At 42.0% G+C, this 16,415-nt stretch overlaps 1 protein-coding gene across 1 annotated transcript in view; it reads left to right on the top strand.

Annotated features, from left to right (window-relative positions):
* The window catches only part of BCAT1 (branched chain amino acid transaminase 1), a 103,074-nt gene extending 94,674 nt beyond the window's left edge, over positions 1 to 8,400 (top strand). Inside the window, exons 9-11 of the mRNA XM_077807476.1 lie at positions 241 to 381; positions 1,821 to 1,895; positions 8,194 to 8,400. Of these exons, the coding sequence (XP_077663602.1) occupies positions 241 to 381; positions 1,821 to 1,895; positions 8,194 to 8,235 (258 nt within the window). The 3' untranslated portion in view covers positions 8,236 to 8,400. The remainder of the gene's footprint in view (positions 1 to 240; positions 382 to 1,820; positions 1,896 to 8,193) is intronic.
* Positions 8,401 to 16,415: the final 8,015 nt, after the last annotated feature.

The raw sequence follows: 16,415 nt of genomic DNA, 5'->3' as shown, positions 1-16,415 counted from the left end.
GTGCCACCTAGTGAATTGCCATCATCACATCTTACAGATCTTGGGTTTTTCTTGGAGGTCATTCATCTAACTACTGACCAGGCCTTGCTTAGCCTTATGAGAACTGAAAATTGACTGGCTGCAACTGAGTTCATTAAAAATATCACCTCTGTGATACAATTACGGGTGTCTAATGTAAGGAAAGAATTACGACCTTTAAGAACGTATGCTCTGGTTCTGTCTTTCTGATCTCTGGCGCAGGGAGAATTTAAAGTGTCTGAGCGGTACATCACCATGAGTGATCTGACAGCTGCCTTGGAGGAAAACAGAGTGAAGGAGATGTTTGGTGCTGGGACAGCTTGTGTTGTATGCCCTATTTCTAAAATATTATACAAAGGCAAGGTAAGGAAAGTATTTGTGTTTATTTTTTTCTTCCCCAGATAATTACAGCTTGGCATTGTCTGAGGTTCATGCAGGAAGTATCTTATCAGTATATTGCCTCCTATCTTCTTCCCAACTTCCTCTCAAGTTGGGGAAAACTGATTTTTTTTTTCAAAATTCCCCCTCCCTCTTTTTTGTGTTTAATTTGAAATTTCAGAATTTCATTTTTTTTTTACCAGCTCTATAGTTGGTTGAAAAGGGGTTGGGGGTGGGGAGAAATTTATTTTAAATTTAAGTCAAAAAATTCATTCATACAAAAAAAAAATCAAAATTTGAAATTTAATCCAAATTTTGCAATTAGAAGCATTTCAGCCAGCTACGTGATGTGATTTGCAGTCAAATCTTCCTTTAATGGGGAGGCTGTCAGCCAGTCACAGTTCCTCAATTCTGTTCTGCCCATCCCTGGTGTAAATTAAAATGGCAGAGGAGGAGATTTTAAATTCTTCCATCAGCAAAAACGGGTCATACAGAGAACATGGCTTTGCTCCACCATGACCACTCCCCTTCCATCCCCTAATAGTCTCCTTCCTAACCCCATCCCATGCCTGACTTAATCCTTCCCCTTATACCAGGCAGCACAGCTCTGTTGGAGAGGACACAGATGGCAGAGCTGGTACAGGAGATGGCATAACTGTTTCTGTCTACTATACACCAGCTGGGAAATTCCTCCTGAACAGGGGGAATTCTGTAGAGCATTTCTCTGTCCTGTTTAAGTTCACTTTGCACTGCTTACATTGCATAAAATGAACCTAGCAGACCAGTGAATCCAGCCCAAGGTATGTTTCTTTGGGAAGATAGCCAAAAGAACAAATAAAATAACAGTGTAGAAAATGATGTTTCTAATAGATGGACTATATCTATTAATACAATCAGGCTTTTGAGATATGAATGGGAAACATTAAGATGTTGAAAATTATTGTAAATGTAGTTGTTTTAACACCATATACAGTGTAGGTAGTAAACAGAAAGGTGCTTCTTTGAGTTGACTGCCCTCCTCCTCAAGTCTTACTGATTGAGCAAGAAGGTAAGTGTGGTGTTGTGATTAGTCCTTGCTTGGACTCCAGTAGCAGCTAGGTTCTCTTCCTGGCTCTACTGCTACTCCTTTGGCCAAGTCATTGAGGGGGGCCTAAACCAACTCTCGTTACAGTCAATAGAAGTAGTGCAGTTGACGTAAATGGCAGCTGACCCTTGAGCTTCCTGTGTCTCCTATAACATGAGTATTAATGATCCTTACTCGCCTGATGGGAGTGGTGTGAGGTTTAATTAATGTTTGTGAAATGCTTTGAGATCCTCAGATTTAAAAGGCATTTTTATATGTATGTACTTGCTGCTGCTGCGGCTGTTATCTGACTGTACATGATGACCTTCTAGGAATTATTCTCATTTTAATTCCATCCTAGAATTTGCACATTCCAACTATGGAGAATGGACCTCAGTTAGCAACCCGCTTCCTGAATCAGCTGACTGATATCCAAGTAAGGGGTTCTCTTCTTTGGTATGATAACATAATGAAAGGGGTGAAATAGATTGAATAGTTTTTCTGTTACAGGCTCCAGGAACCAAAATATAGACTTTCTCCCACCTCCCCTAGCACTGAAACCTTGGTAGATTATCAATGGTAAGGGATGGTACAGGAAGATATTTACCCTACATATCACTGAGGGATGCTATTTTCCTCCTCAAAACTTGCCCTTCCTCTTTCATCTTGAAACAGTGATTTTAATACAGGTGTGAAATACAGGAGTGCTTGTAAAAGACTGATGTTTATGTACTTGTCTCATGACATGGGCTAGGATTATAAAAAGTTATACCCGGTCATTATCCAGAAACTCCAGTGGCAGCTGTTTCATCTTCCCTTAAAAAAAATACACAGTCAGATAAAATCTAATATCAACTAAAACTGACTTCCACAAAATAGTACAGCCAATCAATTTTTAAAAATCCCACAAAATGATGTCTTGGATGGTGGAAATGGTATTAGATATTGGCCAGTAACTGCTATCTTGTAGGCTCAATGTCTTTCTGATCATGAAGCCACTACTTGTTCCCAAAGCAGTTCCTCCTCTAGTGGCTTGTTGTATGTTAAGAGGGATCTACCATTTGGCACTTTTATTTGCTCTCAATATCTAGAGAGGCATGTTTTACACCTGTCAGTGCACAAAGACTGTCAGTAGCATTCTGGACATCCTCAAGAAGCTGAGCACCAGTGTCCTCCTTGATTTATTTAGATGTCTTCTCTTTCTCCTGTAGGGGGTGGTGAATGATATATGACCTCTGCATGGATAGAATAGCTGTTACCTTGACAGGTTGCAAGTCACTTTGTTTGAGAGCTAACATTCTCTCCTGCTTACTATGGCAGTAACTCTTTGGCATTCTTCTCATAGTATTTCTTCTGATCTGGATTGCTATAGTTATTTCATAACTGCCCCAGAGTTAATGGTCTGTGGCTTAAGAAGCACATTAGATGTTGCCACTAAGGTTTTTATCCTCCCGCCGGTGAGCTGCTGAACTGGTGATCCTAATAAAACATTGTGAGATGTGTTGCAATATCTATACTAAATATGGATCCCTTGAATCTATCAGGGCTTTTATATTAAATTTTTAATTACTCTTCTGCAAATCTTTAGTAAGGCCTTCACCTGGTGTGCATGAACTGATACAGCCATCAAAAAATTGTCAGATTGAGTCATTCATTAATTGTGGCCCATTGTCTGCTATTGACTCACCTGGAATCCCCTGGCTAACATACTGAGATTTACAATGTGATATTCAATGTGTTGTACAATAGAGTAGTTAAAAATAAAATGATTAGCATTCCACTAACCCTTCATTTTTTAAATCAGGTAGTGTGCACCAGCCTTGGACTAGGGACAGTCGGGCAACTTTGGTAGTTTCAGTAGTTCTTTTGGATTCTTGTTCTTCTATTTATTGCAGGTTTCACACATGCATACTATCATATAGATTCTGTCCCAGCTGCTTTTCACCACCCTGCTGACACAAAGCGGCTAGAAAGTTGTTGAATCTGTGCCCTGCTGGATTCCCCCTCTGTGACAGAAATCTCAGATGGCACAGATCCACCATTGTGGGTCCTAGGCTTGTCTCCAGTTCCCTCATGGACACCATCCAGGGTAGTCTCTACACCTTTTCGAAACAAAGTATTGTTTGATCACAACAGGAGCATAAGAAGGCAAAAAGGGTTTTCAATACAACAAACTGCCTATATGCACACCTGTCTTACCTAAAGCTTAGGTAGGCCTCGCTTATCCGGACACCCCACCACTGGGGTGGGGAGACAGTTTGCACACCTGCAGTCTCTGCATCCCTGTCACCTGAGCTTCAGGGACTCAGGTTTTTATCCACTACAAAATTTTGTTTATTTTGTTTATTGCCAAGGCAAGGGTGTCGAACCCAGCATGGTCTGAGATAAACTTCAGAGGCAGTAACACGTGCTTTGTCCCTTGAAGTATTGGTGGCTATCAGGTGGGCTTCTCCATTTTCCTGTTTACCTGCAAACTAACCCATGCTAAAAATAACCCTTAATAATCATATAGCAAACAACACAATAATCAAAGTGGCAGATGGAACACATAATGCTGATAAACTATCACAGGCAGCTCCCATTTCACGGGGATCATTTACATTCTGATTCCCCCTCAAAAAAATCTCCCCGTTTAATTTCAGTGGAATACAGTACCGTTTGCTGTGCTCTGCTAAGCAGCTTCCACATTCCACCATGGAGGTGTGGAGCATTTCTGTGTTAGAGGAAATGATTCCCATATATTTGTATTTAGCTTGTAAAGGGATTGTGTGTTCTTCTGCATAAAGATGCTGTATGAATTAGGCCCATTTGTCATAGTGGTCTCTATATGAGGAGCTGGACTGAGACTACTAATTCATTTTGTGTATGCCAACTGACAGTGATTAGATGATAGGGACTTTCAGTTCCAACGGTGAGTGCTGCATTTGAACCAGTAACCTAGAGGTGAATCGCTCCGTATCCAATTACTAATCACCGCTGGCATCCAGTTCCCTTGTATGCAATACATGCTAGTTCAACATTTTCAGATTTCTTTGATTATTTTGCACCCAGATCTGTTTTCCTGCCATTTACTGTTTTTTGTAATCCACAATCCTCCATGTGCAACAGGATTTACTTGGATTTGAACAGCTGTTCAGTGGGAAGTAGCACTAGAATGACTAATTAGAACTCTGTGGGCAGAACTGATTACATTTCTCACGGCAGTAGCAAGAGACGGGAACACTGCAATATGCGTTTACACTTGTGTCACTGAAAGGAAATTGTGATCACTCAAGATCCATAGAGATTTTAGATGAAATAATTTACTCTGTGTATAACACTGGTGTGGTTATGAATGCATCAATCACAGAATACTGTGTTCTTTAACAGCTTGAGTTAGAGGATTTAAAGATGAGGTTCTCTCTGGGAATTGCACTGCCTCTGAAATGCCAATCAATGCTGGCAATCTCCTTCCCTAAATAAAAAGCCCTGAATGTTTTGGCTAATATGGCCAGTGGTCCTAAATATTGTAGATTATTTATGGCTTTCTTCATGATGATTTGTATTTTTAAGGAGGATGCAGTGAAAACTTGTTTATTTTTAAAGTGTAGATCGGAAAGCAATTTGGGTAGGATAGGTGAACAGTTTCAGGTGAAATTATTATTTGTATTAGGGTAGAATTTAAAGGACATGATCAATATCAGGGCCCCATTTTGCTAGGCACTGTACAAATATATAATAATAAGAGACAGTCCTGCTACTCTAAATAGGCAAGCCTGAGAAAATAGTGGTAGAGAGGGTTGTTAGAGACGTAAGTATTGTTATCCCCATTTTACAGATCAGAACCTGAGGAGCAGAGATTGAGTGATTTGCCCAGGTTACACAGGAAGTCTGTGGCCAATCCAGAAATAGAATCTCATCTACTTAGTCCCAATATAGTGTCTTAACTGCACAACCATCCTTCCTTTCTAAAATCTGAGAATGAACACAAACCTTTGGCAAAAAAAATGAATCCATACTGACCCTTTCAGGGAATTTGTGGGAGTCTGGATTGTGATTTCAGTTTTATGCACCTCTGTATTTCTTGGTTCTGAACAGGGTGAGACACTGAAGTCTGAGTGAGGCTGTTCTTACAAAAAGAAGCAGGAGGTACTGGAAGTCTCACAAGAGAGCTTGTTTTCATGAGATATCCTGCCCATTTTTGCAGGTTCTGGAGGTTCAGATAAATTCCCAAGTTTTTTGAGTTTCACTCAGTTACTTGACAGGTGAATTAATAGCAGTAGTTATCCTAATTAGCAGAGTAAACATTAGCATAAAGAACTCACCTCTTTTAATGGAAACTGCTGATGCAGCCTCTGCTCAGTACAGCTTGGGTGGATGTGAAGGGAGACAGGAGCCTTTATGGTGACTCATTGCCCAGTGCTTGAGCCAGGCCAATTTCTAGTGTGAATCAGAGGAGCCTCACAGCTGCTGTGACTTATACCAACTGCCTAGGACCCCCAAGGGGCTGTTCCAATAGTAAAGGATCACTAGGGTTAGAGCCAACTCCCTTTTCTCCAGTTTCTACATTACAGCGTCTCTTTGCTACCCAGGGATTAGCCCATGCTGGGGGAATCCTGCACTGTTTGGTTAAACTGGCATTTGGTTGCTTTGCAATGCCAGGGAAGCATGAAGCACCCATGGTAGGGAAAAGGAACTGGCCTGTAAATGTCATGAATGGAACCCTGCTTTTCGAGCATGGTGTAACACATTCTGTGAGCTGCACTGCAAATCTCTGTCCAGTGATAGCAGAATTAGCAACAAGGAGAAGAAATATCCCCAAGGACTGTTAGAAGACATTATGGTGTTGTGTTGTACAGAGAGCTGTTCAGCCACTAGCCTTCAAAGACAGCCCTCCCAAATGCTGTTTCTTCAAGTGAACACAGTAACAAGCCAAGAGCTTTTCCTCTTCTTGGGAATTCATCTTTTAGATTGCTCTTCTGCCCTAAGGTTTTTCTCATATGGTCTCCATGCTTCCACACTCCATTTCAGTGTGTATACTGGGCTACTAAAGATGTATAGGCTACAGTGCTTTCCGTATGCCGCTGCCCTCAGCTCTCTGTCATCTTAGTCTGACCCACAGGTGAAGTCTAGAGATAATCTGAATCCCAGTCCAGTGCTTTTGAGTCAGGAGATCTGGGTTCCATTCCTGGGTCTGCCACAGTTCCCTGTATGACTTTGGGCAAATTATTTCATTACTATGCTGCCTCTTTTATCTGTAAAGCAAGGATACTAATTCCCCGGTTTGTCTGTCTGTTTAGATTGTAGACTCCTCACGGCAAGGACTGTCTCATACTATGTATACGTACAGCACCTAGCACAGTGGGACTTGATGTCAGGGCTTTTAGGTGCTATTGTAATATAAGTAATAATTGAGTAGACATGACCGATATTTGAGATTAGACTTTACCTCCACCTGCCCCTTAACCACAATCCCACATCATTTACTGATTTGCCATCTCTCTACTCTTACCGCTGTTTCTCTCACTGTAACAGGGCTTTACCTTCACCTTCGTGGTACATGTGACTCGCTAGTCAAAAGCCAAAGTCCTCACCTTTCAAAGATAAACAAAAGTCCAAACCCAAAACAATGTTCAGCCCTCCTGGGCTCGAATAGTCTTTTTCTTGGCCCTTCCCAGGGCTAATTTGTATAGCAATAGTCCTTTCTCCACCCAGGTCCGCCATGGTCTCCCTCAGTGTTTATGTAGAAGTTAAAAGGTAACTTCCTTCCACCCTCTCTGGCCAGACAGTCACAAATGGCCCTTCCAGCCCACTCTGGACTCTGAACAATTCCTTGTCCCATTGTTGCAGAGAGTTTCTATGCCCTCTCTCAGGAGGATCCAGTGCTCCATCTACTACTAACCTGTGTCCACATATAATTTACCTAAATGAATGAGCTGTGTCTGATTACAGGGTTTGTGACCGAGAGCCTTAGAACTGTTTACCTTCAGTTTAAGATCAAATGCAGTGTCAGTGTAATAGCTAACTGTCCTCTGCCCTGGGACTGTCTTGAAGAGACAGGTGGTAGGTCTTTTTCATCCCTGCCTTCTGTAACCCTGTTTATTACACAGTGAGAGCAGACTCATTCTTCATCCACAGTAGATCTGTTTTATTTGGTTTACTGTGTTGGTGTAACATCTTCTCTAATTTTACTCTGTGGTATTTGTGGTTAGATTTATTTCAGGTTTAATAAAAAAAGATGTAATAAAAAGCTACTTTTTAAAAAAAGGGAAAATAGACGCATTTGCATACTGGGGCCTGAGCAGGCGCTGCACATGTGAGCAGATTAGTAAAATGGCCACAGGGAATAGTTGCGGAACTTTTAACACAGGTTGTATTAAATGCATATTAAATGCACCTCCATCAAAGCAGGACTGGTCTGCTTTATATCATCTCACAGGAGAGTATCTTCACCCCTTCACAGCCTACTCACGTAGAGATGGATAAAGTGTCAAACTGCCTTCAGCTTTGTTTAAAACACAGACTGAAGCTAAGGAATAAAACCACAAATAATCTGTTTTATGGGGGGCAGCTATGGCAGTGGAAAGGAGCTTTGAAGTGATTGTAAGTTATAATTACTCCTCCCTACAGGTCCCTTTACCCTGCCAGAGTGGTGGAAAAGGGCCTTAGAGTGAACAAGAATCAGGTCCTGGGAAAATTTTGTTGGTGCAGAGTTACCTTTATTTCCTGAAATATGTTCTTTGTTTTTGTTTCAGTATGGAAGAGAAGACAGCGAATGGACACTCCTAGTGTCATGAATGCAGAGTGGCGGGGATCAGACCTTCCATACTCTACCCAACAGGCCAAACCATTACACCAGAACAATCGCCGATTTTCTGTAGCTGCCTGTTTAGAGCTGTGCTTGGGTAGTCAGTGTTCTCCCTTTCCTCCCCAGGGTGATTGTTTCCACATACCAGGGAATGTGAACACAATCATTATGATTTCTACCATAGTCTTGCTAATAGAAGCCTATCTTCTTGTTAGAGGTGCTAGATGTAAGCAATAGAACTGTCCCAACTGTTTTCTTGGTGCCTCCTTGTGTCTTATGTACAGTCCAAAAACTTGTCAAATACTCTTCAACTGCTCTTCAGTGTAAGCCACGGTGTTTTTTCAACTGCCACCACTACCGGAGCAGACTGCCACATAAAAAAAGTTGCCCATTACTTAGGAGAACAGTTACTATCCTTTAGTCCTATTTCATTTGCATCCTCAGGCAATGGATTATGTTTTTCTCTGTTACTCCACTTGCGTGGGAGGTTCCTCGCTGCATTCCCAGAGCCCTGAGGAGCCCCTGTTTTTTTATTCTGCCAACATCATACCCTCACCTTTTAGGCCCCATGTCAGAGCAACCGCTCCTTTAGAATAATGATGAATTGGTGGGAAATCCCTTCAGAGCCCAGCAACAGCACTCCTAAATCAGCTTACAAGAGCTAGTAGTGATCTTTCCCCACCCAAGGCTTTACAGTGCTCCCTGGCCTGGCTGGCCCACTTGTTTCTTAATATGATCTTTCTATTTTTCTGAAGAGGCCATGGCTTTCCAGTATGGGTTCTCCTACATCTTCCCCTGCTTGCCAGTGGAAAGTGCTCAGTGCAGGAGAACAGAGGGATTTCGTTCACCCTTTGTCATTCTGCACTACCATGTTCCCTTACCTCTTCATACACCACTTGACTCATGATACACTCTCTTGTTGCTATTTGGAAGCAGATACAGAGCTGTTAGCTCGCAATTAGGAAAATTAATAACTTCTGCACCTTTTCTTTAATCCTTAAATATGCCACCATCCATATAAGCTTTCTCATCTATGCGCACACTTTTCTCAACTAGTTTTAAGATGTCTCTTGCCTAAAAGGAACTACAGTATTCTGTAGCAATACTCCAAAATGCTAGGGGCCTGCTTCTTCTGTTACTCTGGCATATAACTGATGTAACTTCATAGCTGTCAATGGAGTTACACCTGCATAAAATCAAATCCTACATTTTACACTAGCCATACAGCAGTATTTTGGGAACTAACTAGTATTTTTTTAATAAGGGGGGAAGAGTTTCTCTCCCACACTTTCTAACAGACCCCACCTCTAACTAGCAATTGCTAACACAATGTAAAATATACTAAGCATCATCTCTAATGGGCAGCCCCCTGTTTTAAGCCACCACTTAAAATTATCCACAGGGGTTTCTTGTACAATATTTGGTCAAACATTAACCCTCAGTCTCTACTAGGCCATCATTTTCTGCTGGTCCCATGAGTGGTGAGTTAGACACATCTTTCTGTAGTCTCTTCTGATACCTTATTGAAGAACAGTTGAAGGTTACCAGTGACAATTGTTCAGAGTGAGTTGTTGGACAGTGTTCTATTTAGACTATACCTACAAGCACAAAATGCTATTTCATTTATGGTAGCAGTAGTACTCTGCTCTCTGTTCTCTGTTCAGTTTCTTGCGATGTATCATAGGCCACTGTTAGTTTGTTGGTTTTTGTTGGTTTGTTATTCATCTACTGGAAAAATTAACATGGGGGACACATTGAGATATGATGTGGGGTAAAAGCGTTTTTCCAACAAGGCAAGTACCACAACTGGAGTGCCTTTGACTAGAGTGTGTGTCACAGAACTCATACAAGGTTACGTCATGAGTGAGACTAAATGGCTTCCTATTACTGGACTGTAACCTGTTCCCTCACGTTTAGCTTAGATAATTGTCTTTGATAGCAAAAGTCTAGGTGGTTCGGTTTAACGAGATGCCTGGGGAATTGGATGTGCTACTCCCATACTTGAGATATCAATAGTATTAAAAGAAGTTGCAAATCAAATTCCCCATGGACAGTGCTGACAGTAATCTACTCACAAGTCAGAGTGAAGAAATGAAGACCAGTTACAATGATTGATTTAGAGTGGTTGACTCCTTAAAGAGGTGAGTGAAACCGTTCTTAAATCAGACTACAATAATTTTAAGTGGGGCTCGACATTGGCCTGTACTTGGGGTGGTCTACACTGACTTTGGGGGAGACCTGAGTTAGACCTCCTGTCTTACCTCTTCACCTCTTACCTCTTTATTTATATACTAAATAAACCAGCAGAGTATTTTGATCTTGCATGACAATCCTGTGTGGAAATACATAGCCTGTGTTCTGCATCTGTATTATTTTATCCTTTTATCATAAAATTCCAAGAAATAACATTTGTAAATAACAGTGAGCACTTGAGAGATACTGTGTTCTCCTTATTTTAGCCCATAAAGTTTAGGAAGGAACCATGCTATTCCCTGAGCTGATAGATTGTAAAAGAACATCTGCACATCTCTTTTCCATGAGCGCTATTTGTTTAATTGTAGCAGATTAACATAGAAAGGCTATGGTACATCATAACTAGGCAATTATCCATTCTTCATCACTTAGTTATGGTTACACTAATTGATCATTTAAGAAATAAGATAGTCTAACATTAGGAACATTTGAGGCTGTTCAGAAAAGATCAACAAATTAATAATTGTGTGATATTTGCATAATTGGCTGCAATTATTTAATGTTTAATTGGGTTGATCAAATGCGATTCAGCCTCTCACATGTGTATGCTTTACAAACAGTGGTACTTTAAAATGATAATGATGAACTATAATTTTTGCAAGTTCTTTCTTTCCCCCACTTCATTCTTTGATTATTATTTTCAGCCTTGAGCATGTTCCTAATTTTCAGTTTAGTTTCAGCTATTCTTCTGTCGGAAAAAAAGTCCTAAAAATGAGATCCCATTTCAGAGGTCCACAAAAACTAGTGTTTTATACAAACCTTGATGATGCAGGAGTTGTGGAATTAGCAGCTGTCACTGCATTGCCATATTCGTAATAGCAGTTCAGGGTAAATACACCCAGAGGTAACAATTATTTATTTTGGTGAGAACTCTGGCAAAGGATCCTCAGGGTAGAAAGTCCATCCAGAGGAGGTTGTGGCAGCACAAAGCAAATGTAATTTCCTTGCCCGGGGAGTTAGGAGGGCAGCAAGGACCAAAAAATGGGAGATGTTGGCCAGGGGGACATGGCCATTGGATGTTCTCACTCAATATAATCTTCAACAGCGTCCATGAGAAGGATTCCCAGAAAACCCCAGCCATAAGCTAAGTCTGCCCACATCCCCTAGCCGAAATCCCTGAGGGACCGCAGTGGCAATACCACCTGCCCTTTTTCTGGATGAATCACCACTGGAGTGCTGGGAGATATAATTGAACCTTCCCTGCCTAAGTGCTGGTGATTCTCTTGTCCTTATTCTATATGACACCTGGAGAATGGCAATCTGAAAAATAGGGCATTTGAAAGGTAAGGGTTCAGCATGTGCCGGTGGGAATGGACACACAATAGGATGTGTCCACACTTCAGGTTAGAGGTGCAATGCCCAGATTGAGGAGACATACCCATGCTAGCACTGATAGAGCTAGCATGCTAAAAACAGAGTGTAAGCCGCGATGGTGGGAGCAGCAGGAGGGGCTAGCCATCCGAACAGAGGCCCAGGGTCTTAGAAGGGATTGTACACAGGGAAGCTAGCTCCTTAAACTACTACAGCTGCGCTTCTGTTTTTAGCATGCTAGCTCAGTCAGAATTAGTGTGGGTATGTCTCATTGAGCTGCGAGTCGCACCTTCAGCTTGATGTGCAGACATACCGATATGTGAACCATCCCTCGTGTCCAAGCGACTAGTAGTGGGCAAGGCAGAAGGGGCAAGAGTTGAGAGCTATTTCACAGACCCATCACCAGTGGGGAAGGAGAAGAGGGACTCTTGTCCAGTGTTATCTATAGATCAACCTATGTAATCTCCTCAGATCACTTAGCCCCTTTCCTTTGCTTCAGTATGTAACAATGCAACGTCCTAGAGCAAATGTTGCAATGCCCTGTCAGAGCATGACACAGTGATTGATCTTCCAGGCCTCGCTCAGACTCCTTTCACCTCTTCATGACCCTGCATATAGTGCACAGAGGAGACAGGCCCAATAATGAGAGAAAAGCAGCATGCAGGTGTGTGTACTTGTATCACAGTGTAGGTCTATGCTGCAATAAAAAAACTACAGCAAGTCTCAGAGCTGGGGCCAACTGACTTGGGCATGTGCTCCAGGGCTAAAAATAGCAGTGCAGATGATTGGACTGGAGCCTGGGACCCTCCCCTGTCACCAGGTTACAGAGCCCAAGCACTAGCCCAAACCCAAACTTCTATACTGCTGTTTTTAGCTGAAAACGCAAGCCCCATGAGCCGAAGTCAGCTGACCCAGGCTCTGAGACTTGTTGCTGTGGGTCTTTTATTGCAGTGTAGGCAAACCGGCATTCCAGATACCTAAAGCAGGGCTAATACTGAAGACTTACCCAGAGATGGGGTAGGTTCTCCATCACTTGGAATCTTTAACTCAAGATTGGAGATGTCTTTCTAGAAAATATGCTGTAGCTCTGCCAGAGGTTATGGACTTGATGCAGAGTTTACTGGATGAGCTACAGCCTATGCTGTGTAGGAGGTCAGACTAGATGATCATAACGGTTCTTTTTGGCCTTAAAAATCTATTTGTAAGAAGTTTGTATTTATAGCTCCCCTGGGCAGTCAGTGTCTGTGCTTTCAGACATCGCCTGGGTCTTTCTCCCCCTCACCTATTTTGTAAGTAATGTTGGTACAGGTAGGTGCCAGCTTTTTCCTTTCCCTGGGGTGCTCAACCCCTGCTTAGGGCACAGGCCCTACCCCCACTCCACCCCTTCCCCCACACCTCTGTCCAGTCCCTGCTCCTCTCCCCCCTGCGCTTCCTGCATGCCGCAGAACAGCTGCTCACAGGAGGCGCTGGGAGGGAGGGGGAGGAGTAGATTGGCGGAGCTGCCTGCAGGTGGGAGATTCTGAAGGGAGGAGGAGAAGTTAATCGGCAGGGCTGCCAGTGGGTGGGAGGCACTGTGGGGAGGGAAGAACTGGCTGCTGGTGAGTGTTAAGCATCTGCTAATATTTTTCCATGGGTACTCCATGGGGCTAAATTTTAGCACAGTCAGTAACTCATATTAATGGGGCCTTTGCAGTTAATTCCCTATGGTGCTGGAAAGGCAATTTCTTTCGCGCTGAAACAGATTTCTGGTCAAAGAGTGTGGAAGTCATTAAAGAGCAGCAGAATGAGGAAAAAGGTGATGGGCTTTTATCTGCACAATACATTTTATTGCAGGTGTTTTACTCATCCCAGTCTGGAAACCTCTTCTTCCAAAATACTTTTATGAAAACTTTTAAACCTCTATTTCCTTACAAATGGTCAGCCTCTAGACAAGAACATGCAGGGCATTCCATTAATTCAAATTCTATTAAATATAATGAACAAAAACATCTTTAGTCTAAAGTGTAAGTCTGGGCTCTCATGGCCTTCATGAAATGCAAAATATACCTCTGAATTCTGATTTCTTTCCATGTATTTAACCAAATTATAACTGAAAGCTGAGTAGGCTATTAATACCTGGAGCATAACACAAAACCCTAGCCAAAAACTTTTTACCCTGAGTTCTTTGATTCCATTTGCAAAATGGGCCACATATTAGAAAGGATGGGAGTCTGAGCAAAGGCTGAGGAGCCACATACTCCAGAGTTTCAGTTCTGGCTCTGACATTAACTCTGCAATCATGGGCAAGTCATCTAGCCTCTTTTTGACTCCACTTGCCCACCTGCAAAATGGAAATAGTGCAACCTAACTGATTGGTGGTGTGATCTCATATTTTTGGCTTGGGGGGCATGGGAGAAATCTTAAAAAGTCTGCCTTGTTATGAGCACAGAAGCTGGGAGCTAGGAAGACATTTCCTCATATAGGAAGGTTATCCCGTAACTGCATTCATAAAGGAACACGAGTATTAGAATCGTCCTACCTATTCCTTTATTAAACATGGTGTTTATTAGCCTAGGTTCCAATATATTTTCCCTGACCAGGATGGAAAAATCTGACAACTGTATTAGCCAAACCATGCTATAGGTGTCCCCAATTGCACAGATGGGGACTTGATTGTCCATTGTCCTTGTGCAGTCATTTACACCAGTGCAAAGTAGGTGGAAAAATGCTACCAAATCAGACAGGTCATGCTTTTTGGTCTGTGGCACAATTGCAAAAGTCATTTCTCAGACACAAAAAAACCCAGAAAACCCTCTGCCCCCATGGGCTAGAGAACCATGCCAGTACCTTACTAGCACCAATCATGTTGAAACACTCTGCTGGTGCCAGTGTGGATAGACCCATGTGACTCTCCTTTAATCTGTAGGAAGACCTGTGTTGAAATACACAAAATAAATCCCCCCACCAAAAAAAGAAAGAATAGAAAGAATCAATGTTTTGTGGGATATATTTATTCTGGGTTTGCTCATTTAAAAAATTGTGATTTTAAAAACCAGACACTATCAGTCACTTTTTACCTGAATTATTAAGGCCAAGATATTAAAATTGGGCCCTAACAGTCAATGGGAGCTGCTGGGTGCTAAGCACTTATGAAAATTTGGCCATTTTTTCAGGAGTCCAGATAAAGATTCAGGAGTCTAACTTTAGGTTTTGGAAGTTATGTTGCCTAAATGTTTAGAATTGCTGGCTGGGTGAGGTTATTGTAAGAAAAGAGACTAAGACTTTGAAGAAGAAAGTAACCATGATTTACAAATGCCTGTACAATTCTTTGTAATAACCCCCATGGGGAATCACTTATGTTAATGACCAACTATGTCTTTGGAAAAATATTAAGTAAAATATGTTCTCTTTCCATCCATACAATAGTTAGTCCTCTTGGTACATTTAAGTCTGTTTTAGAACTTGATCCTGCCAGGTGCTTAGCAGTGGACTTAAGTGGGAGCTGATGGTGCTCAGCAGCTATCGGAGGTACTTGCCATCCAGCAGGATCAGACACACTGAAGGCGTCGTCAGATCTAGTACATCTGGCGTAACTGTAAAAGTGATTGAGATAAGAAAAGAGGAGCCTCTGATAACTTTCTGTACAGGAATATTTACAAACTTTTGGTTTTCTTTTTAAAATATACATGGATTTAAAAATAATTTGGTTTAATTTTTTTTTAAATTCCCCAGCAACCCCAAACCCACCCATAATCTTTAAGAAGTTTCCAGAAGAAAAGCAAGCAATGGCTGTGACACTTTCTTAGGGTACCCAGGACTCTGAGTCACATTGTTACCCTGCTGCATCCAGCATGAGGAAGTCTTTCTTATGGTAGCTGGCTCTCAGCTCCCTGTCACTGCCAGCCCTTCAGCCATTCAAACACTCTCCTCTGGGCTCTGCTGGCCCTTACTTTGCCTTGCAGGTTAACAATAGGTACATCCCAGTCCCTGAGCCACTCCAAAAGCATCCTCCTGATAGTGTCCAGCCCCTGTCACGGGACACTCTGTAATTACGAGGATTGCAACTCCCAAGGGAATAGAACACAAGTACCAGCTTGTTTGATTCAACTGAGTACAAGCTCCAGTCCAAGAGCACAGCACTGTAATCTATTAATACTCAAAACAAATATAAATTTATTAATAAAGGTAGAGATTTAAGAGATAGCGAGGAACGGTAATAAGAGCCAAAGGTTACAAATAAAAGTATAACACACGTCTGCTAGATTAAAACTTAACTGTAGTCTAAAATAGTCTCTCACCTCAGCTTTTTCTGCAGAGTTGCTGGTTTCAGTCAAGCCAGGATCCAAAACATTCATGAATCACACACCCCCGCCTTCCCCTCCACCAAGGGTGTTCCTCAGTGACATGGATAACATAGGGGTCCTTTTTCCTTTCTCTTATACCTCAAAGTTGGTCTTTGCCCTCCTGAGACAAGACAACCCCCAGTGGTTCTAGTCTTTGGTGTCACCCCATGTTGCCATCACATCCTCGAGTTTATTTAGAATACGAATGTAGCTCCTATTGTGTTTGGCTTCCAATGATTTTCAGTCAATACTAAGTGCTAGTGGGAGGTGCCAGGGTAAAGCC

The sequence above is a fragment of the Eretmochelys imbricata genome, chromosome 1 (assembly GCF_965152235.1).
Source record: "Eretmochelys imbricata isolate rEreImb1 chromosome 1, rEreImb1.hap1, whole genome shotgun sequence".
Lineage (NCBI taxonomy): Eukaryota > Metazoa > Chordata > Testudines > Cheloniidae > Eretmochelys > Eretmochelys imbricata.
This window is presented reverse-complemented; position numbering and strand designations above follow the sequence as displayed.